General features: G+C 40.8%; 1 protein-coding gene across 16 annotated transcripts in view; it reads right to left on the bottom strand.

The window, feature by feature from the left end:
* Positions 1-25384, bottom strand: part of LOC105491971 (multiple C2 and transmembrane domain containing 1) — a 598621-nt gene extending 573237 nt beyond the window's left edge. For 10 of the 16 annotated variants that reach the window (XM_071097827.1, XM_071097830.1, XM_071097833.1 and 7 more), the window contains exons 1-3: positions 24650-25384; positions 12493-12570; positions 5241-5537 (exon numbers count right to left, since the gene is read on the bottom strand). In XM_071097827.1, the coding sequence (XP_070953928.1) occupies positions 5241-5537; positions 12493-12570; positions 24650-25369 (1095 nt within the window). In that variant the 5' untranslated portion in view covers positions 25370-25384. The remainder of the gene's footprint in view (positions 1-5240; positions 5538-12492; positions 12571-24649) is intronic. The other 6 variants (XM_071097839.1, XM_071097840.1, XM_071097841.1 and 3 more) reach the window with 2 other exon arrangements.
* Between the last annotated feature and the right edge of the window lie 347 nt (positions 25385-25731).

The following is a 25731-nucleotide window of genomic DNA, read 5'->3' as shown; positions in this document are numbered from 1 at the left end:
AATCCATGTTGGTTCATTAATTGTAATAAATATGCCAGAGCCATGTAAGTTATTAATAATAGGGGAAACTGGATGCAAAGTACATGGGAACTCTCTGACCTCTATTTGCAATTTTTCTTTAAATATAAAAGTGTTCTATATAAAAGTTCATTAAAAATGCTTATCAAAATATTTCAAAAACATTTTAAAATGATGCTCAATTGGTAGTGGTACCTTGTCAACAATTAACCCCTGAGGAAATGTCTGTCCCAACAGAGGCTACATACAGAAATGGGGGATTCAGATCCACTGGTACAGGTAGCTTAAATCCTGGAGCCAAAATATGGGTACAGTGTCCACCAGATCCCACCCCTAAGGCTGGTGACCTTGTAGCTATGGGAGCAGAAAATGAAGGCATAGTACAATTTCCTAAAGATGAAAAACAATATCATGCTCCCCTCTGTTTTTTTTATTACGGGGAATAACCTATCTACTAATGATCAGTACCTGTGTCTTTGTGTCTGCGGCCAAGAATACATTCATCAACTGGGTAGCCACCGCAGCAGAAGAAGCCAACCGCAGTCAATGTTGACTATGCATCGAGTTGCTGGAGGCCACAGGAAATAGACTACCTTGGAGAATCATCCCTGCCAACATTTCTGAATGGCTGTGTCACTGCCAATGGGGCCACAACAACACCACAACAATACTTGCAACCCAGCCTGGACTTCCTTTGACCAAAGGAAGAAATCTATCTTTACCCAAGTGAGACAAAAGGTGAACTCCACCCTCGCCTTGTGTCAAAAGCTTTGGTATCCTGCCCAATATGCCTGGAACAGTATATATTGGGAAACTGCTGTGCTAGTGGCCAGATTCCATATAGCCCCCCTTTTGTCTGGAGGCCTTAAATGGCTCTTCTAATGTTACTCTGGGGTTTCTCCTGCCAGACAATTGTCAAAACATACTCCAAATCAACAACATTGCCCCCAGTGAAACACAATCTCTTTGCTACTTTAATAACACCTTAATACTCTATAATTACAGCAAAACCATCGCTGTACCCTGGTGAGAACCCTGTGGGTATGCAGATCCTACGAGTGGCAATACCTGCCCCCACATTGGATGGGGAGATGCACTTTGAGGTGGCCATTAATTCCATTCACCATCCAGGATAATACTCCCCTCCCCAGTAATCCGGACTCCCTGGTGGCGGTACCCTATCACAGTATTCTCCTCTGCCACCGGTACAATCCTGCTTCAGCGACAAATTAAAATATTAAGCTTACATGTAGAAAAAGCTCTTAATGACAGTAGCATTGGACGTATGTTGTTATCAGATGAATTTGCTCAGCTGTGTACTGTTGTGTTGCAAAATCGAATGGCATTAGATATGCTTACCGCAGCCCAAGGAGGGGTTTGTGCCTGACTTCATACTGAATGTTATGTGCCTATCCCTGACAATTTTCACAATATTACTCTCCTTGAAAAGCCATGGTGCGTGTGGTTTTTATTAATTGTGCTTTTAATTCTCCTGTGCTCACCCTGTATCTGTAATCTATAACTATGCCTTCCCCATGTATCTGTAAGGGTATTTTCCTACAATTGAGTATCAAATTGAGGCCAAGTTTGGAGGAAAAGTTAAATATTAAATTTGAACTCAATTGAACATGACACAAACAATGGTCACCAAGTCCCAGAACAGGTTGTGTGAGCCCCCTGAGGCGTTCATCCAGCGATGTTTCGGAGAAATCTCTATTTCAATCTATGTCTATATGTTAGTTATTAAAAAACAATAGACAATCGCAAAAACAAGTTGACCTTTTTGTATTCCTTGAGCCCAGTCACAAAAGGCCCTGGTGACTGGACCCCATGCCAAAGAACTCGTTACAAAAGAGGGTTCCAGACCGCACCAAAGCGTCATGAGACCTCTCCTTGCCTGTGCACGGATGAGTGGCCGACTCTGGAGCCCAGGCTGTTGATTCCTGGTGAATCCTCCATAGTCTGGTGAGTGTAAATATATATATACATATATATGTGTGTGTGTATATATATGTATGTGTGTGTGTGTATGTATATATATACTTTTCCCTTCTCCCCTTCCCATTGCAATTTGCTTTTGCTTATATCATTTGCTTATTATATCTGTATTGCCATATACTTGGGATAAAGGCTGTCTACCCTTAAAGGTACTGTGTGTGTGTCTTTTCTTCTCCCCTTGCACATTTCCAGCACAGAACAAATGACCAGGTAATAACCCAGAGGGTTTATTGTAATTATTTAAGCATTCCTCTATTATTGGAAATGTGAGCAATTTCCAGTTTTTCTATTAAAACTAACGGAGTGATAAACAATTCTAAATATATTTTTGGTTCAATCCTTTGATGACGTCTTTGCAATAGATTCCTAGAAGTTCATTCGACTTTTTTAAAAAGTTAAAATAACACATATTATGCACAGGAGCTAACCCAAAGAAGCTGAAGTCCCATTAGACTGTGAAACTTTTCCGAGGTAAATTCCATTCCTCTAGGTAGTAAGGAAAATATCCTAAATTTGTTCCCAGCCCTATTCATTGATTTCTGCATCCATTCAATAAATATCTGAGTAGCTGCTATGCATTAGACAAATGTACTGTTGGAAAGCCATTTAACCACTTTGAGACCTCGTACTCTGATCCATAATAAACACCAAATGGTCTTCACAGCTGAAGACCATTTCCCGATCCTTGAAATGAAGCAGTACATATATGAATAGTATGCAGTGGGCGCTTTATAATAATTTTCTGCAGCACTTGAATCTCCCGGCTATAGTGTGATTCTGTAGCTGAAAAAAAAAAGATTCCTCCCACATTAGCATTTGGTGATTTTTTTGAAATGCTTATTTAAAAATCTAATTTCTTTTCTGTAATAAATGATTTTTCGTAGTACTAGCAATGTCCATTTAATTTTGTTGCACTCTGGTGCCACCTAACGCTCATCTTCTCTGGGATATCTGTGTTTCTTCATCCTTCTATAAACGTTATTTTAAGCCTGGGTGTAACGCTACCACAAAACTTCCCTTGATTGCTTCAAAATGTTCATCTGTCACCAAGCCCTTCAAAGTTTGTTGCCACTGTTTCTATGACATCTGATTGTTTCTTCCTAAAACTTACAGATCTCTTCAAGAGATTCAACAATGATGTCAGTCAGACGGAGTTCCTTGTAAATGTTCTCTGCAATGGAGATGTACATCTAGCCAGTTTATTGGGGGTGGGTTGCGCTGCCCTGGAGATACACCCATAAGGAAGCAAGGAATCAGGATTGGACAGAAGGAGAAGGTAACCCACAATGTGGTTTCAACTGAGGCCTCCTTCGGTCCTACAGGGAGCTCTGGGGCTGGGACTGCAGAGTTGCCCCAAATAGAGGCAAGAGGGCCGGGTCTTTATAGCCCCTCATCAACCAGCCACTGGCCACTTGGAGGGACATAACTTTGGGAGAGGCTGTGTCCTGAGGCCAAGGGCAATGCCTACTAGGGACACAGCTGTGAAGCCATCACAGTCCATGCCCCAGCAGCCAGGGGATGGGCCCATCTCGAGATGAGGGGATCTGGGCAGAGACAGGTCAGCCTTCACTAACTCTTCACCTGTTCATTTACCTTCATGAGTCGAGCAGAAATTAAGGGAATCTAACTCTTGAAAATCAATCCTACAATCCATAGACATTTTTTGATCACAGGATCACAGGTGATTTCTAAGAGCACACAGTTCATTTCAACTGTGAAATGGCTAACCAAGCCAGCACCTTTTACTCACATCTCCAAGCACAGTACCTCCCATAAGGTAAACACTCTGTAAACACCGTAAAAAGATACCAAAAGTATCATTATTCTTAAACATTACACCCATTTTTAGGAAATGAGAGGAAATCAGACATAAAAATAATATGAAAGGACCAATAATGAGATAAAGATGCCTAAATCGGTTCTCAGAACTAAAATCTGAGACAGGACTGCATGGACAGTTGTGTGCTTAGAAGATTAGAAATCAATTTAGAATATCTCTATTTGAGAAAGTGATTATCTCTATTTAACCTTGAAAAATAAATTCCCTGTAAACATAATTGTAGCAATGTAGGAAATTCTCAGTAGGATTAAAAAGTAGCTTAATTTAAAAACCTAGAAACTCAAAAAATTGTGGCTAATTAACCCCTTCAGACATTATTTTAACGAAATATCAAAATTCTTCAATAAATATAAAAAAATTAAAAATAAAGTTCATTTATGTCAAACAATGTCATCTATCCCTAATTATTCTGTATACTACTCTAAAAATTAAAAGCTTTTTTCAAATAATAGACAAATCATATATTATTCAATTTGATTTCACATTTATGGGGCATTTACTATGTGCAAAGCGTATATAAAGCAAAGGAAGTGACTGCAAGTGACTCCTGCTTAGATCTTCCATTTTAAGATGTGACAAAAAAATTGTGCAAGTGTACGAAGGCTAAGCCTGATGAAAACATTATCTATGCAGTGCGAGCAGCCTCTGACTTCCTGAACTGGGGAAAGTCCAGAGTTCATTAGGAAGCTGTGTTTACTGTCTTCATTTGCCCAGAGAAGCAATGTCACTAATGGGAGTTGGTTTGCAGATGAGATCTCCTAATGTACTTCTAGCAGCTCCAGCCCAAGTTCTTGGAGCAAGAAATTATGAGGGACAGGAGGGTGGCAGAGGAGAACATGGCAGTTTCCCATTCCCTTGCCAGACCCAGAGCCATTCTTCAGCCAAGCTATGGATCAAAGCAAGTCTGTAGTTAGCATCTCATGCCTCCCTTCCCAGGCACCTCCATTCAAAGCTCCACTAGTTTCCAGCCTCTTGTCACCTCCCCCATACTAAGTCCTGTGGCACCCATCCAGGCCCAGGTTGCTGTCACAAATTCTACAGATTGAGCTAAATCACTTCCACCCATGCCCACTGCTCAAAATTTACAATGTTCTATCCAGAAATTAGAAGGCAAGAACCTAGCTAATTCATGCTAAAGTATAAATGGTCATTCCTGAAGGCTCCAAGAGACACCAGTATAATGTTTAAAGATACCTGCTGCCTCAAAAGTGGAGATGAACGACTATCAGAAGTGATGGAGTGGAGGAGAATAAAGAATGTATATTGAGCATTGCCACATACCAGGAACTTACATTGTACCCTCATAACAGCACCATCAGGTTGGTATGTTATTCCCCCAGTTTTACAGAAAAGAAATGTGAGGTTTAGAGAGGTTAAGACTTACTTGAGTTCTGGAAGACAGTCTGCCTCCACCTCTCTTCCCCATGGGCAAAGTCAACCAGTCCAGTCTCCACCCAGGGGCAGGCAACTCTCCTAAGCCATTCTTCTCTTGCACTGTTATCTTCTCTTCTTTTTTATCGAAACCACAGATCCCCTTAAAAAACCATCTTCTTGCAAAGTGTGATGACAGGGACAGTAAAAGAAGCTGAGGCAGCAATGGGTGAACACTACTAAAGTATATTTGTATAATGAAGCTGCTTGCAAGTGGAGTGCGGATCAGGAACTGTTTATATTCTAGGCTCTGAAAGGAGGAAAAGAGGATGGTAAGTGGATTTATCCCTTGAGCATCAGTATTTACCTCTCTAAAGTATGTTTTCTAAGTTCTTTGCTAAAATTCTAGGACTTCATTAATGTGATAGCCTTTAGGTTAACTCAGTTGCTGTTATTTGTACCATAGCTAACTTTAAAACTAGTCATCTCATTAGTATGGCTTTTCAAATACTAAAACCCATTCAGGAAGAAAAGCATTAAAAATCTAGTTGATATACACTTTAAAATTCTATACTCTATGTTCATTTTATATTGAAAACACAGAAAAATAGTCTCCCTCTCCAAGGCAGTGCTTCAGACCAGCAGCTGAGTCCAGTAGCTCACAGATAGATTTTCTGGATGGCTGATTATTCATCTTCCCCACTGCTGGTGACTGACCAAACCCCACATGGGCACTGCACCCCACGTGGACACTGGAAATATCTGCCTGCCCAGAGCAATCTGATTTGCCTTTAAAGACCCGCCTCTCTCCCACTCTCAGTCCACAGTGTTTGGGTTGCATGCCCCTCACTTCTGGGTTCCAAAATACACACATAACCTGCCCAAAGCACCAACTGGCCACAGTAGACACAGTGAGGGTCCAAATCACTCCCAATGTCACTCACTCCCAAGCATGGTCTTTCCCATGGGTGGTCACAGCTGTGAGGAAGATGTGTGCCTAGAGATGCTGAGAGCCGCCAGTAGAGAGTCTGCCTGAGAGAGAAGATGTCCAAAGCCAAGCAATTCTGGGAGAAGGAAAGAAGGAAAGGTGGCAGAGGGTGGTGGGGTAAAGACAGAGACCTGACGACTGAGGCCTGGATCCAGCCTGCCCTGGATCTTTTCAGCTGTGGCCAATACACTCTCCTTTGAAGCCTAATCAAGGAAGAGTTGAGCTGCTATATCTTGCAATGAAAGGCTCGTGAACAGCCCATCCCTGATGCCTGGGCTCTGCTCCATCCATCCCATTAGACATCTCCACTCCTACCCAACACTCCTCAAATGTTCCCAGTATCATATGGGGAACTACTGTGTGCCTCTTTAGCTCCCAAGCATGGCCTAGCTGGCAGGACATGAGGAGTCAGCCCCAGCAGCAGCTCAGTCTCCTTGGCCTTCTTACACCAAGCCCAAGCTTCAGTCCAAGAGGTGCTCACATTCCACCCTCAGCTCTACCCAGCTTCCTTTTCATAGGCTGCTGCCCCAAGCAGAGAATCGGGCTTCCAGGCAAGGAGCTATAAGTTAGGCCTGTGGTTGGCTTATTTTAAAGGAAGCAATTGTTTGTGCGCCCATTTATCAAACTCCAGAGTGCACAAGCACAGATCCATATCCCTGTGAATCATCCACCTCACAGGTTTGAGAACTGCCCTCTAACAAAACTCTTTCTTCATGGTGATTTCAGACTGCAGGCTTCTACATTTTCCAGCACTTTTATAAGATGGCCATGAAATCAATGAGAAGAAGTGAACACAGAGCTGAGAGTACACTACTGCTGGTGCAAACCAGACCAATTGTTCAGGTAGTTGTCACAAATGAGGTCATTAAGCCTGTGTATTTATCTCCCAAGACACAGGGATCCCCATGGTTTTATTTACTTAAAAGTAGAATGTCTGTGCTACCTGGTAGTGACACTTATGTTTTACGTATATATGCTACCTCCTCATCTAAGAGAAAAAATCTCTGGAGTGCAGGAGTATTGGGTTTCCAGAATCTAGAACAGATTTTCAATTTCTTATGTGTGTAGGTGGCAGTCGGCAAATGTTGACAACTGAGGAGGATAATCAGAGAGAGCTTCTATTAGATATCACAGCCTCTGGTAAAGGAATCTCGCTTCTCAAAGGCTCAGACCCAAAGAAGAGTCTCATATAAGAATGCATAAGAAGGAAACAGAAATCAACTTCTAGGAAACAGAACCCCATATTAGCAAGAAACTCCAAATTTGGGTTCCCCTCGTACCCTGGTCTGTTTGGTAAATGCTGCAGGCTACAGCTTCCTTTTTATTTCTGGACACGTCTAGACCTACTCTTAGGAGGCCAGTCTATAGATTTTTCCTCCTAAAATCAATCCAAGTGCCCTGCAAGGTTCTAGGATAAATAAATATGCAGGCCATGGTTGAAATTTCAGAGACTCAAGTTTTAACTTTTATAATGCTAATGAAGCCATCTAATTTTATAAGAATTGTTACTGAGTCTTCCTTTTACCCAAGGGTATTAACTGAGAGCTCTGGAGTCCACGGATTGAAAGTCATGAGTTTCCCTCCTTGAGGAAGAATGCACAATTCTGGTTTTGTGTACATTTCGGTGGGGAAAATACCACAACCTTTGTTAGTTTCTGAAAAGGGTTTACGATACCCAAAATAGAATTAGAATTACTCTTTAAATCTGTTTACTGTTTGAATAGCATAATGTTTACTTGGTTATGACTCCAGTAAAATACTACATGAAGAACAACAACAAAAAGACTACATCGCATTTTTCCATAATAGCAAATAAAAGAATATGTAGGTTCTTGATACCCTTTTGACTTTGGCGTGGCTTCTGTCATTGAAAATTTCTACTAGATGCTATTTCCTAGTCCAGATGGCAGTAATGCTTGAGTGCTTAAAGCAGTCCATGCTCACATTGGTCACTGTAGTAGTTGGCTGGGGAGGTCAATGCAGAGATTGGCAAACCTCAGTCGGGCAGGGGTTGGTACAATTTCTGATCACTCACATTTTCTAGATGTGCTAGAATCTATACCCTGAGCGTTCACAGAAGAGCAAGTAGGCTGGCTTATGTTGCCACTTCAATTTTGATTGTGTGACAGACTACAGTCTCCATGAAATATTTTGACATTTCCTTCTTTTCCCTCCTATAACATTGCATAACAAATGTAATGGTGAGCTTTTACACGCTTTAACTTTTCCTTCTTGCTTGAGAACATTGCTGCAAATTTGTTTCATAAATACGAATATTGGCTATACATGGAAATATAAAATTCAGATTTTATATCTGAGAAAATATATAGGAAAATACATAACAAATTAAATCTACTTTACCATGCTTTAGATCTGTTCAACAGAAAGTCTTCCTAATTAACCCATGCTTATGTTAACAAACAATACAGATTTTTAAATGTACAACTCCTTATAGAACGCTTTCCAAAGTTTTTCATTTTTTCCCCACCCTAACTTCAGGAAAGAAGTTGAAAGCTCCTGAAAATGTATTTTTTATAATTTACAGTCATAACATCTGGATCACTGAGCTTTATCTAATTTTCATCTCTACCTAGGCTCAGAAATGTGCTGTCTAGGAGAAATCTCTCCCCTGAGCACTGATAATGAGACATTAGATTGCATTTCTTGCCTTCATTTACTTTCCAATAGTACTCAATAAAAAAGCAATAGGAAGAATGAAATGGCATGTTTTTCCAGGGGGAAAGATACTTTCATCCTCTAGGTATTTCTATTTTTGTCGACATTTTTAAAATACCATATCCTAATAGGGAAAACATAGCTCCAACCTACTTCCCTATCTCTTTACAAGACAACTTTGTGAGTACAATGTGGTTCCACACATAGAAGCAAAGGAAAGCTATTCCCAGACCAAGGACATGAAGTCTCCTGAAGATGGTTCCTCTCTTCAAGGCTGAGCATCCAGGCTCTCAAAATTGCTTCAGTGCTTGCTAAAGTCCAAAATCTCCCCAAGATCTGCAAGGTTCTGCATAATCTGGCCCCTGCCACTAATCCCAGACCCATCTCCCCCAACACACACACACCTTCTCTCTTAATCACCAAATCCCCACTGTCCAGGCAATCTTCCTCTAAGTACCTCCTGCTGTGGTTCCCTCTGCCCAGAACTGTCTGCCACATCCCTGACTTCCCTCCACCCTGAAGAAATCTGACTAACTCCTATTCATTATTTTCATTTGATCCTAAATGCTTCTTCAGGGAAACCCAATCTGATCCTCCCTCTCTCAAGATTGGGTTGAGACTACTTATTATACAATTCATTCCTATAATTCTCTGTACTTCTCTGATTTAGTTATCACAATTGTAATTGGTAACAATTTGCATATATTTTAATGTAATGGATGTTTCTTCTATAAGATCGTAAGCTCTATGTGAGTAGGAACTGTCTTATTATCAAGGTATTAACAAGATACTCTGTCTACCACAACATAGATATTTCATAAATATTTGAGGAAGGGAGAAAGAGGAAGATGGTTACTAAAATCATTGGTATTTAATTGGAAGGAGATCTTCCAGCTACACATACATATCTGGGATTGGTTTATTATATAGAACATTTTAACTGCATATTCTCCCCATTCCAAGACATCTGGAAAACAGCTACAAGACAACACTCATGAGCAGATTTAGGGGATCATTCAAGGTGGTGGAAGAAGTTATAAAGTTATAGGAAATAGTCACAAACCTTCTTGGAAGGCCAGGAGGTTTGCATAGCTTCAGTAAAAGATTTGGCTGAAGGCAGCAGAATTCTCTTAAAAACTTAGGGCATAGATACATAGGAATGTAGAGGAGTTTATCTAAATAGCTTGTTTACTCATGTGGTCCTAAGACCAACCTTTGATCATCTGTGGATACATCACTGCTCTCTACTAGGGAGGTTGGCGATGTTAATCACCCTCTGGTAGTGTTTACTGGAGACCTTTGTCATTTAATCTGTACTAAATAAATGTGAACTTCACCAGCTTATCGGGACCAAAGCTGCAGACTCAGGCAGCAGATTCCCTTAGCTGCACTGACAGGCAAAATATCTGTGTCAGTGTACGTCTTTCATCCATCACTGGGTCAGGGTCTGCAGGTCAGACCCAGCAAGCAGACCTAGCAGCTTTTCAATGTTGAAGAAAGCCACCTATAACATAGCAGTTAGACTCATGAGTTTTGGAGTCAGTTCTTAGGTACAAAATCTGAGCTCTACTGTTTACCAGCTGTGTGACCTTGAGAAATGTCCTCACTTTTTCTAAGCCTCCACTGATTTATCTATAAAATGAGGCTAAGAATTCCCACTGCTTTACTGTTGTCACAAAGATTAAATGAAGTAATGTCTGCAAATCCATTAAGACAGCAACTGGCATAAGACTAAGATTTGCATGCTGATATTATCATTATTAAGAAACATTAGAAATTATGCCAAATTCAGAAGACATTATCTCATATCTTGCTTTCTCCTTGTTAAAGGAATATACCCCACATGGACATCTTTACAAAACAATTAAGTGTTCAGAAAAGAATTTGTTTTCCTGTCCAAAGATCATAACTCCTAGACTAAATACAGAATATACAGCATTATTTTTCAGAGGAGCTTAACAACATGATTTGAAGTCATGATATGTGTATAGAACTCACAAGAAGAAAGATCTGAAAATATTCACTATGAGGTCTCAGAACTGAGCCAAAAATAAACACACCAACCCATTCTCATTCACTGGAAACTTTTCTCCAACTAATGGTGGCACCTTCCTCTAGCCTTCTCTCCAAAACTGTGGAGAGACCTACCAGCAAGGCTGGTGTTAAGGGACAGTCAGACTCAACCACAAATCACAGGTTTGGGCACCAAGCATGTATCTAGCACTAGTGTGGTAATGTGGCCTCACCAATGGTGAAGCAGTGGGTAGCCTGGAAATTATGGCGTTGGTAGTAATCAGATGTCTGTCAATATCTAGCTTTGCCACTTACTAACTATGGACAAAACCAGGACTGCCAAAAAGTTACTTAGCCTCTCTAAGAATTTCCCATACATAAAATGCAACTAACAATATCTATTTGTCGAAACTGCTGTGAAGTTTAAGTGAGACAATGTACATAATCTATAAATGTTTCTTTGAGATGCTGTATATAGAATGCCTAAGAGACAGATATATTTCATTTATTTCCCCTAAAATCATGCCTTTCAGGGGAGAAGAAAGTAGAATGATAGAAACAAGATGAGGCTATAGAATATAGGAAATGAAAAATTATAGAACTTCTAATGTATAACATATGTCTAATAATAGTATCAATAACAAAAATAATGATGGTGATTTAATGGGGTGCCTGGTAAGGAATAATTTTTTTTTTTTTAAGTAGAACTGTCATTTAAAAGTTTCTAGTTACTTGGGATTATATTTTCCTAAGCTGGGTTCCTCAGGCACAACCTACTTTAGGCAGCCTATTTTGTAGTGTTTAAAGACACAGACTCTGGTGACATAGACCTGGGTCCATCATACAGATGTATAACTTTGGGCAAGTCAGTTAATCGCCTGTGGTTCAGTTTCCCCATTTGGAAAATGAAGAAGACATCAACCTAAGTGTTGTAGTAAATAAATCAGTTAATATATATACAATACTTAGAATAATGCCTAATACATAATGTTATATATGTATAGCTATTATTAATATCAGTTATGAAGTGTCATTTTAAAATGGAACCGGGTAAGAAGCTCCACATGTTGGTTGGCCTCAGGCCAGAGGTGAGATGGCACAACTGAGCAAACAGAGCCCAGCTCAGGGTAGGCTGGGGAGGAACTCGTCAGCAAGTCAGACCTCACCTAATGCAGCTTTAGAAGATGGACTGCAGGCCGGGCATATTGACTCATGCCTGTAATCCCAGTACTTTGGGAGGATGAGGCAGGCAGATCACTTGAGGTCAGGAGTTCGAGACCAACCTGACCAACATGGCGAAACCCCATCTGTACTAAAAATACAAAAATTAGCCAGGTGTGATGGCAGGCGCCTGTAATTCCAGCTACTTGGGAGACTGAGGCAGGAGAATCGCTTGAACCCAGGAGGTGAAGGTTGCAGTGAGCCGAGATTGCACCACTGCACTCCAGCCTGGGCGACAGAGCAAGACTCTCTCAAAAAAAAAAAAAATTCATATTGTGATTTAACAAAAGTTAATTCAAAGACAGGGTAGTAAAGAGCAAGCCCTACCACAATAGATAACACAATAAATATGTTCGTGTACACTTACGCAAAAGCAGCTCACGCAACACATTTCTGGCACCAAATACAAATGAAATTGTCTGAAACTCACATCAGGCATATACTCCTAGAAAAAGAATAGATTTTAAAATATGAAATGGGCATTTGTAAATACACCATTCAGGATATAATCCAGATATAATTAAGAAGATGAAGAAAGTAATAAAATAGTGTAAGAAATGTTTTTCAAATAGAGCCACTGAGAGGCATTAGCATGGCAACATTAACAGAAAATAAGACATTACACTAGGCAGCCACCCACCACACAGGAAGGCTCTGCTGTCTCAGACCAATTTGTTCCTAATTCAGTTATTTACCAGCTCTCATTCTGAGGTGATCTCAAAAAATGAGATTCTTGTGATTATGGGAATATATCTTGTGATTATGGGAATATATTTTTATGATCCTAAAAGTATTTCCCTTCCTCAAATTAGAAAAAAAAATGAACTATATCAATAGAGAAACTCACCAAAATGCCTCCCTATTTTTTACCTGTAAGGATCATTTTGTGAGAGTTAAGTCAGGCCATGCTTGAAAACACTAATGATTGATATTATTGTGATACCTGGGTTTGAAAGGATTAAGGGAATAATTCAATGAGTGCTCTCCCATGGTGGCTATAAATATGATATACACTTATAGGAGAATGACTATCCTACTGAAGAAAAGGCATTCCTTATATATCATAGCTTTAATATATATTATATTATATATAATATAAGTAAAACATTATATATAATATATATTTTTATATGGCACTCTTTATATTTATATATATTTTAAATTCAAAGTAAGATTATTCATTTCCTTTGTAGAATACACACGATAGTGGTTTACTAACCACAAATGCCATCTTCCAATTGTTTTTTTTTCTCTTTTGCTGAACTAGTTTTTGTGCATCTATTCAGACTAGATAAACTAAAGCCATTTGTAAAGATTATATCATCATTTAAATGTAATACTATTACTTTATTACTATTAAAGTGGATGATTAAATTTAGAAGTGGAAGAATGCTGATGTTCTTCTGGTTATCTTTGACTCCAGTGAAAAATATCATATGCATGAAAGAGTAGGCACGTGCATAAACCATGCCTGGTAAAGGTATCCTCTGTGTGTGTGCATACATGTGTGTAAGGCATATATCAAAGCAACACAAAATGTCACAAACATCAAAGGAGTCAATTATTAAAATTTTGCCATGAAAAAAGATATTTTATAAAAGCTACTAATAAAAAAAATTGCCTGACTGTCCTTTCTTTATTTTCCCTGCTCATTTTCTAAGCAAAGAAAGAAAACTGATACTATAGCTGAAAGGTAAGCCAGAGGGCACAGAAGGAAGAGCCAAGACCTAAATAATATACCGCCTGGATAGTCCCACAACACAGTTCCATAGGCTAATCATCCAATTTATCCAAGTCATCCAAGATATACAAAGTTATCCAAGTCATACAAAGTTATCCAAGTCATCCAGGTTATACAAAGATTCTCCTATGGCAAATTGCATATAATTCTTCCTCATTCCTGGCAAATGCCCAGTAGGAAAAACTTGAAGTCAAAGAAAGTGAAAATGCCAGATAAATAATAGGTATAAATACACTTCAAAATGCTTTGTCTTCCTTGAAAAGCCCACAGTCAGAGAGCATGCGGCCTGAGAAATTCTGCCAACTGCAGGTCTCCCTCCCATCTCTGACTATTCCCTTCTGTCTTATTCTGCTGATTCCCACAGAGAAAGCAAGGAAATAACAAAAGCATCAGCCTGAGTGTAGAACATTTTGCTGCATAGTGGACCAAAGGGAGCAGAGAGAGGCTGAGGGGATGACTCAAATGGTCAAGTCTTTTTTTTTTTAATTGAAACTCTGTTGAGTTCAACTGGTGTATATACAAGGCCAGACAGGACCAGGCAAAGTCACAATCACAGCCAAACCCCATTACTGTTCCTCACCTGAAGCTTCCTGTAAAAGTAGAGGAAAGCAAAGAAGAAAAGAGAAGGTGCAGCCCATGTCTACTTCTCAGCTAGAGACACGTGGTCCCTGCTGATTTGGGGGTTTGGCCCCGCAGGGCACAGGAGGCAACTGTTCTGTGGCGACCCAGAGCTTGTCTCTAAAATCACTTCCAATCCCAAAAGATATTTTGGAAAACACTTGGAGTTCCAGTGTGGTGTGGTGAAAATACTATTCAAAAGCAACTATAAAAATAGCTAAATTATTCTTATATCAAAATCAACTTTACATTTCAATATAAGAAAAAGAATCAGATATGGCCTAAGAGTATGGATAGAATATCATTTCTATTTTGAGAGAATATCTTTTGGCAGTTTGCAGAAATGGACCATTTGCCACGCACAGATCAGCCTTGCACAGGAGAGAGGATGCACTTTTAACACATTTGCAGCACACTACCTTGATCAAGAATCAAAATTTCCAGCAGAGCCCTTGGATCCCAACCTCCTTCATTGTAACTATTTCTCCAAATATGTAGCCACTCTGACATCAAGCACCATAAAAATTCAGCTAACAGGTATATGTAGGAGGTGTTCTTGTTTTGTCTGATTTTTAAAACTAACATGTTTTACCCTTTCTTTTGCTCTATTAACACTCACTACTTTCAGTGCCTGATACTGCACAAAAAAGAGAACCATTTTATTCTGAAGAACTCAAAATAACTTAAAGAATAGAAGTTATTACAGTAAATAGGTGACAATCTGACACTTAGGAGCCTGGCACCCTCAGCCATTCTGCAGAAATGCAAACCCAAAACTCAACTCCCACCCAGGGAAAAAAATATATATGTTTCAACAAAAGCATCTCTGAACAGAACTAGGAAAAATCAAAAACATAAGGAAAGGGGAAAACATGCTGTGATGAACTCTTTCTACTCCCCCTTCCCTGAATATTCAGCCAAACCCCTGATCCCACAAATCTTTCCATCTGTCACCAAGGTCAGAGCACAGCCCAATTGCAGGCTCTCACTGAGATTACTGAGGCCTCCTCATGGTCTCCTGTTTCCACGCCAGCTTCTCCCTCCTAAGGCTCAGGATGACCCAGTCACTACCCTGCTCAATTGCCTCCAGGGTTGGAGAGTACATGTCTCAGCCCTGATATCTGGCCACCCCTTCACTCTCATCTTTATTCGCATTACCCCTATGCCCACACCCTAGATTTCAGTCCCGCTACTGACTTCCTATTTTTTGCATACACAGGACACTTATTTGCCTTTGTGCTTAGTCAACAGTCTGTCACCATTTCCCTATGTCCAAATCCTAATCACACTTCAAAACTAGGAAGTGGCCGCCAGACAGAACACCCTCAAACTGTGGCCACCAAGTCTACAGACCTCCTTGCATCAATGTCCACACTGTCTCCTTCCATCTGCAATGAAAGAGGGGTGCTTCTTCTGGCTGAAGGCTAAGGGAGACCTCCCTCCCATGGCCTGTGGGACCCACCCCAACACATGTACTTAGGAACTTTATCCCATCAATTATTCCCCTTTCTCCTTTATCTTTGACCTCTTCCTCTCCATAGGCTCCATCAACTCACTCAAGGTATCTCCATTTATAAAAACCTTTCCATGGCCCGTTTCTAACACTTTCTCCTTCTCTCACTACTGCTTTCTTTTATCGTCTGTATAGAGCCAAAGTGCTTGGCCACTCTCCCTGTCCCCACTCCCACAATTTCCACATACCCCCCAACCCACCGCATTCTCACCTGCATCCCACCACTCATTTCTCCCGGCTGGTGAACTCATCCCATTAGTCTGTAAAAGGTATTGACACCTACGTGTAGTATTGGTACCTACATGTATTGCCCCAGACAATACATGCTTAGCACTTGCCCAGCACTTGGGGGAAGGGGAAGTGGGGAAGGGAGAAACCAGATATGACCTCTCTGAGTCAGAAGTTCAAACTGACAGCTAAATTCATGCCAGAGATATATTTTATTTAACCTATGATGCTTTTAAAAATATATGATTTATCTGACAAAAATTCAGGAATCTAAAGACTTCACACAAAAATCTGGGATTTGGCTTCTATTAAAGAATCTAGAAGCTCTGGCAATACAGTTTCTTTCCCGGGTGCCAGTAATCAGCTGAGAAGCAGTTGCTCCTTCAAGGGGGCAGGGGCTCCCTGGTCCACCATGGCCCCACCAAACCCTCTTGGCCCCTTGTCTTTATTTTGGTGACCCCTGTGGGCATTGGAGTTTGGAGTTTGAAATCCCTGCTTTAGATCATTTGCATCCAATAAAAATACAAGTATGAGACACATATGTAATTTTACTTGTAAAATGAGCTTTAATATATTTAATTGAACCTAACATATCCAAAATGTTATCCCAACATGCAATCAATATGAAAAGTTTACTAATGGGATATTTCATATTCTTTTCTTTGTACAAGTCTTCAAAATTCAGTGTGCATGTATGCATTTTACACTTATAGCCCCTCTCAATTCTAACTAGCCATGCTTCCAGAGTCCCATAGCAAAATGTGGGGAGTGGCTGCCACATGGAACAGCACATCTCTGGATGCTAAATGGTTCGTTACAAGAAGCAGATCTTGCAAGCAGAGAAAGTCAGGATGAGAAACAATATTAAGGAGAAGGAAGAAAGCAGGCAGGAAGGACTAAGAAAGTGGGTGTGGATGTTAAAGACTAGACATGTGAGATGTTTAAAATTAGAAGGGAAAAGGGCAAGGACACAGAGACAATGAACCATGCTCAGTGAAAAATCTGCTCTAGTCTAGTCCTCCACGGGAGAAAAACATCCTTTATAAGCAAATGCAGTTGATGGGCAATGCAAATTTTCTGGAGGGAGGATTTGGGGGTTTTTTTAACTAGGCTCAGCATTAGACAGGAGGGGTCAATGTAAATATCACCTGGCCACCTGTCTGAACTCCACTTCACACACTTGGTATTTAAGAGACAGCAGAATGAACCAGGCTAGTGAGGACAAGATTCTTGGTCAATATTGGGATTATTTATTATTATTATTATTATTATTATTATTATTATTGACGGAGTTTCACTCTTGTCTCCCAGGCTGGAATGCAGTGGCGCTATCTCAGCTCACTGCAACCTCTGCATCCCAGGTTCAAGCGAGTCTCCTGTCTCAGCCTCCCGACTAACTGGGATTATAGGTGTCTGCCACCACGCCCGGCTAAATTTTGTATTTTTAGTAGAGACAGGGTTTCACCATGTTTCCCAGGCTGATCTTGAACTCCTGACCTCAGGTGACCCACCTGCCTCGGCCTCCCAAAGTGCTGGGATTACAGGCATGAGCCACCGCGCCCAGCCAATATTGGGATTTTAATCTGAGTCATGGCTGGGAGTAAAGGGAAGATAAGAGATTTTCTTAAATAATGGGTTTGGGATGCAGGAGAAGTGCAGGTACAAAAAACAGGTCAAGGAGATGGGTCAAGGAGAAGTAGCAGTGAAGAAGGAAGGAGGGTATCTTGAGCCAAGATCCAGGCAGAATTCAAGACTCAGAGGCATAGCTAAGTGAGGATGTGTAGGCAGGAATCAGGAATCCAGATGTGTGGGTGCAGTGTCAGAGGCCAGAAAGGGAGACTTGGGTGCAAAAAATGGATACCCAGAGTCAGAGTCTAATACCAAGAACTATATCCTTCACCCGGAGACCTCAGAAATAGGATACTTTTCCATCCTCCACGGGAACACAATATGGCAGTCACTTAGTAGGTGCCACATCCTCCCTTCACCAGACTTTAATTCTGGTTCTTTTCTGCCCAAGAATCAGAATTAAAGTCTAGGCTGGCAAAAGCCAAGCTACCAACTGGGGGAAGAGGGGAACATCAAATATATCTGCCTGGCTTAAAAGGACTTGGAATCGAGAAGGCAATAATATCATTTCACAAACATAAAGTGATTTTGAAGCTTTTCCAGAGGCCTTATCTCTGAACAGTTCTAGCCCATCCATTCATCCCTTCATTCATTGTCACCACTTATTGAGTAGTCTTCCCCTGAACTGTTTTACAATACCGATTCACCAGGTCAGTTGTACTAGGGCTTGCCAAATTCTATGCCAGCAGAGCTGGCAAGGCAAGTGAAGGTGGTTCAGGCTTAAGCAAAATAGGTTCCTACTGTTAATGCTGAAGAGGCCTTTCTAAATGAACCCAGTGGGATTACGAGGATACAAAGATCCTAAGATGTGCAGAGGTCCACTTGCCTACATTTGTTGTAATTTTCCAAATTGGCTAGCACCCAAAAGAGCAGGAAATAAGGCTGGTATAAAATATCTCGAAAAGACTTCACTGAAGAGAAGAAAACTGTTCTCTCAAGAAGACACTAGGCAGGACTTTTAAATCTCATTATATTACAAATACAGTTTTCCATACTGCACCCATACTTCATTTAAATACAAATATTTGGAGACTTTAGGGACATTGTGGCCTGATATTCTGCCAGAAAAAAAAAAAAGTTTCTAATGATAACAAACTGCTGCATATTAGAGGGGAAAATGTATTTGGATAAAATCTTGAATTGTTAGGGATAGTAAACTTCTCACTTCTGATTCATAAAAAGCACTATGAGTTAGAAGAAAAGGTTGATGGTGAAAAGCAAATTAAAATGGCACATAAAGTTAATGATATAGAAAAAAGCTGTATCTTCAGTGGTGCCAACAAATCAAAATTTACAAAAACTGTAAAGACTATTTGTTAAGTGAACAAATGACTTGAGAAAAGGGTGCCTCTTCTTTGATTCAATAATTAGCTTCACAGAAAGGTAAGCATGTCATAAACAGGTATGGTTTATACTCTAGTTTTATAAAAACATGCACGCTTATATAAAGGAAGTTGTAGGATAATATCTACTCATTCACATTAAACAAACAAGCAAAGTCCAGAATGCAAATAATGACCCTCAGTTATCAAGAAATGGTCTTATTTAGGATGCTTGACTTACTGAGGCAGGGAAATATGTGATTTTTAGTAAGTTTTCCAGTAGCAAAAAGCAATTAAAGCAAATGTTTCAAAAAATTATTTTCAAGCCAGGCACAGTGGCTCATGCCTGTAATCCCAACACTTTGGGAGGCCGAGGTGAGTGAATCACCTGAGGTCGGGAGTTCGAGACCAGCCTGACCAACATGGAGAAACCTCGTCTCTACTAAAAATACAAAATTAGCCAGGCATGATGGCATATGCCTGTAATCCCAGCTACTTGGCAGGCTGAGGCAGGAGAATTGCTTGAACCTGAGAAGCAGAGGTTGCGGTGAGCCAAGATTGCGTCATTGCACTCCAGCCTGGGCAATAAGAGCAAAACTCCATCTCAAAATATATATATATATGTATATATATATTTTTTCTGCTTACCTAAAGCAGATGTCTGCTACAATATTATAAATAGATATAGACCAAAAAGAAAAAATATATATAACCTAACTTCTAAATCTGCAGATTTTGTCAACGCTTATAAAGTTATACAGACATATTATTTATACTCCATTAACCAGGATTCGTAAATGATTTAATAAGCATTATGATCAAAGAAATCATATTACATGTTTCCTTTAGATATCAAAAATATATTCTTAACCTTTATTTTGTGAAATCATTTTCAAACAGTGAGGTAAAAGAAAGAGGAAGAAGAATGTTCTATTTTTAAACGAATCTGCTAATCCCATTTTTTTCCCTCAACATAACATATTCATTCTTCATGGTAATGCATACATACTTGCTAAAAATAATGTAAGATTTTTTTTCATTGCTGTATAAAATTGTAACGTCACCAATACTACCTTGATTAGTCATGGGCTACTTTTTCCAACACTGCAAGTAACATAGTTCATATCCTAAATTAAATAAGAAGGACTGGCAAAGTACCCTGTTAATTTTTTTCAACCACACACTTATTTGTAATAGCAGCAATTGCAAAAGTTCAGTATACTCTCCAATAATAATAACAAGCACAACAGCAATTGCTAATGTTTATTGAACACTTGCTATAGTTTAAGCCAATCTCTCATAACATCTACATGTTAACACTTCCATTTATGCAAGATTCATAGTTCAACTCAAATTTGCCAGATATGTATTATAGCAAGTAAAGGTTAAAGGGAAATATGTCATCCTCTTTACTCCCTTCCTTTGGAATAAGCTGATAATCGCAGCACTTTTCATGAATGCTATCGCACATCAAACTCCACTTTCCACCCTGCTCCAAAATGTCCTAAGGTCTCATCCAGCCTCTCTCACTTTCAATCTGAAAGGGGCCATTTCTGAAGCCAGACCAGTATAAAGATAAAAACATTGTTTTAGGGGCTGGATTTTTATACTAGTTTTCTTCAGTGACTTTAGTCATTTATAATAGAAAATATGTTTTTAAATCTGTGCCTTCTTTAAGGTGGAGTTGTATTCTTTGAAGTCATATAGTAAAAACACCTGAAAAATTACAAAAATCCACCCAAGTCACATTTTCGAATCATTTTGCTAAACATGTGCTTTATTTAAAAGCTCAGATAATAAAGCAAGATATACTTCATGTATAGACTTAATTGTAGGAAATATTTTTTCCACTTTTTATCAGGGCTTACAGATATGTTTTAGGAATCTTATCCCAATGAATAGATTCCTCTTGCTATGTTTTAAAACATACCTAACATACACTGAATAATTTTCCTACTTCTTTTCAAAAATAGTTTCTCCTTTGTGAAAGCAATTTTAACAAAGTTTATTTAAAGAGAAAAAACTAAAAGTTCAGCATTCATAAACACTACATGCTTTTGTTAAAATACTAAAAAAATGCAACGTATTCATTCCTCACTCTTTATCTTAAAATACTGACTTTCTGATCCTAGCAAAACATAATTTTAGTAACTCGTCAAGGCAGAATACATAAAATTGGCATATTTTTGATATGCACACAAATTGAGAAAGCATCTTTTCCAACTGTGTTGCAGAAAATGAAATGCATCTGGTATGACAATATGGCCCAACACGTGAACTAGAATCAGTGGGGAAAAAGGGATTTTTTTTCCTTATTCTCAAAACAGAACATTTGAAATAACGCACATCCCCCAATAGCAAGGCATTATTAAGTCTGTTAGTACATATTGCAAAGGTATATTTGGCTAATGAAAACACAATAGCAAGAGGACCAGCAGGCACATGGAAAGTAGCCTGGTTTGTTCACTTTTACTCATATATATCGGTGACTCCCAAATCTCTTTCCCCAGCCATCCAAACCGATTTTGTTTTCTTTGCTTTTGCTTAACATCTCTACCCACTGTCAGAGTACGTGCACATATGTTGTTGGGGCCTCGTGCTGGGCTAGGGAGGTGGAGACGTGGAGAGTGTGTTGGAGAACATGGCTTATGCCAGGATCAAGCAGAGAACAAGAGAAAAAATTAAACAATTTGCCTATTTTTGCAATAAATTTTATTTCTGCCTTGAAAGAACAGTCTTTTCATCTAGGCACTCTAAAGATGTATTAAATGCTTTTATTGTGTTACTTTCTTGAGTACTGTGCTTGTGAACTGGGAATAAAGCTGAAATCTGTATGTGCTACACACCCCTTCCCCATGCCCAGATCTCTTTGGAGATGAGCTGCTGAGAGAGTAAGGAAAGATCTCTGAGATATTCAGGAAGCTTGGAAGAGTGCTACAAAGTTAAGCTGACTTCTGGGCAGCTGAATGAGTCCCCTTCCAGTTCCAGGTTCCAATTCCATTTCTTCCTCTTCCCCATTCAGAGGTGAGCCAAATCTTCTCTTTTACATTGGTCATAGAGTGCTGATGAAAGTCGTATTTGTGACTCATTACAGAGAAATCTCTCCACTTCTTAGAGAACAGGGCACCATGAGCAGCAGACACTAGGGACCAAAAATGGTATCTCTTTCTGGGACTGTGTCTGGCATCGGGCAAGTCCCTCAGGTTTTACCATTCTGTCTGCCTATATCCCTTCTTTCTCTTATTTTCTGAAAGATATTTTAGCTTTTTTATTTCTCTTATGTCTACGTCAAAATGCTGATTCTCTGTAATGAAAAGCTTCTTCAGAGTTACAGATCACGATAATCTCATTTGTAAATGTGACAAAATATATATGCAACAATGCATCACAGAACAAATTACAAATTAAGATAGGTAATCCATCATAGAATTGATTGTATATAGGGATGGGGAAAAATCTCCAGAATACACGTAAACTTGCAAGGCTCTAGTTTCATCAGTAAGACCAAAATCATCTAAAAAATGGAACAACTTCTAAAAGTTGTCAAACGTAGCTGTCATAATGGAAAAAGATTCTGGAGACTGACTTGAGTACAAAACCTCTCTCTGTCATCTACTAACTACGTGACCCTGGAAAGCTTATTTAACCTATGTGAGCATTGGTTTACTAATCTGTAAAGTGACTGTGGGGGTTAAACTATATCAGGCTATAAAATGCCCAGCATACGATGAAGGTGTACATAATAGTGTTAGTTTAGTATCTTCTGCAGAATAAGTTTATATCTTTTGTATACAAAATTCATACTTACATAGTAGTGTTTTCTTAATAAAGATTGGTAGTTTCAGAAAACTTTATGGCAAAAAGGAACATAAAAATTCAGAGTTATCTATTTTTGCTTTGAAAATGTCTTGGGTCAGTGAACTGCAATGTGATTTAGTAAGTTAACATTCACAGTAAATATACCTTCCAAAATAATTCAATTATTATCTGTTGTTCTATTATCCTTGATAGTGAAAGGAAAAAAAATATAAAGGTCCTCAACTCTGAAATTCTTATACATTAGGATTATGTACACACTCAAAAATCAATACTTCCTTTAATATATAGTATTCATCTATACTGAATTTAAAACATTCTTCTAAAAACAATGATCACTTTACTTTTAAAACCAAAAACAGGGGCTCTATTCACACTTTCAAGATGACAGGAAAGGTAAATGTATTTAGTCTTTTTTGTCACTATTATCTCTACTTACTCTTCTGCGAATAAAATCTTTTTCTGGATCATCAGGTGTTTGCTTACTGCAAGCAATATTGTTTATTAAGGAACAAAACATATTCATATTCTGGTTTATTTTCTGAAGCTACACTAAGAAATCAGTCCATTAACTCTAAAAACTTTCAATGGAAAGCCTATCTATTCCTGTATCTTACCCTTCAAAACACAGCCTGATGGTTCTTTGTAGCTGAGCTTTTAATCTACTAATAACTAAAGTTTTAATGTAAGTGTCATTCATCTAACATAATGAATCAGAGTCAAAACAATGAGAAAGTTTAAATAAACTAAGATGTATTGGGAGAAAAATGTTCTTTAGGTGTCTGGCAGAGTGAAACTTCCAAAATATTTTCTAGAATTAAAATGATTTGATAGACATTTACAAAAACAGCAGTGCCTCTTTGAAACTGAGGGAGTAAAAACAGCTATTCAGCGGGACGCGTTGTGGGCCCCACACATAAAATTTCTAGTAAAAGCACTTTAAAAAACCTTGACTCTTGTCTGAGCAGTCAACATGATGTATATAAAGTATATAAAGCAGTATACTTTAAAAGCAAGTGCTTCAGGTGACTATTAAAACTTCAGAAGGCTCATAGGAGCATACGCATTTGACTAACTGGGAGGAGACGCTCCCGCTGTCCACTTGAAGGGCAGTGATCCACTTGCAACGGGAAGGTTTTTAAGAAAGGGGTGCCGGAAAATGAGCAGACCTGCGCTGATGCTTTCCCTGGCACAGGACCTCACATGTGCCATAATTTACCTCTCCACGTCTCTACTTCTTCCTGCCAGCCATTTGCTTCAAATGGTGCCCCTCCACACCACCACACATGGTTGTAATTGTTTTTAAGTTATTGGGTTAGTTTTTTCTTTTGCCAAGATGAGACTTGGCTGGATATCTCCTTCCAGGAGACCTCTAAAGAGTACCCACTTTAGATCTAACTTTTCATTGACTACTCAGAAAGCTTCTGGTGACAGGTATCATTTCTATCAAAAGCAAAGTCCGGGTGCAAGTCAGAACTCTTTCATCTTTGCTAAACTACAGCGAGATGTTTTCTTTCCACCGTTTCATGTACTTAGAATTAATAGCATTTCCCCTCCCGCCTCCCGGCCCCCGCCCCCCCTCCCCGGGTTGTGAACGCCTGAAGCTGGGGGCGTGGCCCCGCGCACCTTGTCTCGGGCCGCGCCAACTGGCACTCACCTGGCTGCTGCCGCGCTCCTCGCCCGTCTCCGGGGCCCGAGACTCCGCGGGACTCCGCGCCGGCTCTGTAGGAGGAGGCGGCGGCTCCAGCAGCTGCTCCAGGCAGGCGGTGCCCGGCAAAGAGGAGCTCTTCTGATGGCACAAGTGCGCCCCAGGGCCCCGATGCCGTTCACCCTCATCTCGGGCGCGGTCACCCCTCGGGGGAGGCTGGGGCGAGGAGGACAGGGAGGATGAGGCGGAGGAAGAGGAAGGAGCTGAGTCTGGGGAGCGTCCGCCAGGAGGCGTCCCTCCCGCTGCTCCCGTGGCCACCGCGGGCCCCTTTCCGGCGGGGAGCAAATGCTCGCGGATCCGGCGGCGTAGCGTGGACCCCTGCTCCGCTCTGCCGGTGCCGCGGGGCTCTAGGGGCTCCGGCGAGGAGCAGCACAGGTTGGGCTGCGAGGAGGAGAAGACTCGGTCCAGCACTTGCTTCCGCTTCTTGAAGCCGCTCCACCTGCTGCCTGCACCACTCCCGCCGGCCGGTGCGTCCCGTGTGCCCACCGGGGGTGGCGGGGAGGGCGAAGGGGTGTCCGCAGTGCGGCGCTCCGGACCCCCCGCGCGCCCGCCCCAGCCGCCCTTGCTCCTGCCCACCCCCAGTTGCAGGTTCTTCCAGAGCCGGGCCTGGAAGGAGGAGGACGCCGCCGCCGGCTCTGGCTCGCCCGCCGCGGCAGCCCGGGGCTCCATCCTCCACCCCCTGCTCCTCCTCTCCCCTCCTCCTCCTCCTCCTGCTTTTCCTCCTCCCTCTCCGGCTGCGCCTCCTCCCGGGTCCCCGCGGCGGTGGCGGTTGTGGCGGCGGCGGCGGCGGGCGCAGCAGCAGAAACCGGGAGTGCCCAGCGACTTCAGGCCAGCTCGGGGGAAAGAAGCGACCGCCGCCGCCGAGGCTCTCTGGCCTCGGGACTCCGGTACCGCCTCTTCCTCCCGCACCTGCTGGGGTGGGCTGGCGCCGTCACCGAATCCCGGCCGCCGCGCCTGCAAAGTTTCTCGCTGGAAGCTCCGCGGCTCCAGTCCACTGGCGTCCCCCAGGCCGCGCCCTGGCTCCCTCTTCT

The sequence above is a fragment of the Macaca nemestrina genome, chromosome 6 (genome assembly GCF_043159975.1).
Source record: "Macaca nemestrina isolate mMacNem1 chromosome 6, mMacNem.hap1, whole genome shotgun sequence".
NCBI lineage: Eukaryota > Metazoa > Chordata > Mammalia > Primates > Cercopithecidae > Macaca > Macaca nemestrina.
This window is presented reverse-complemented; position numbering and strand designations above follow the sequence as displayed.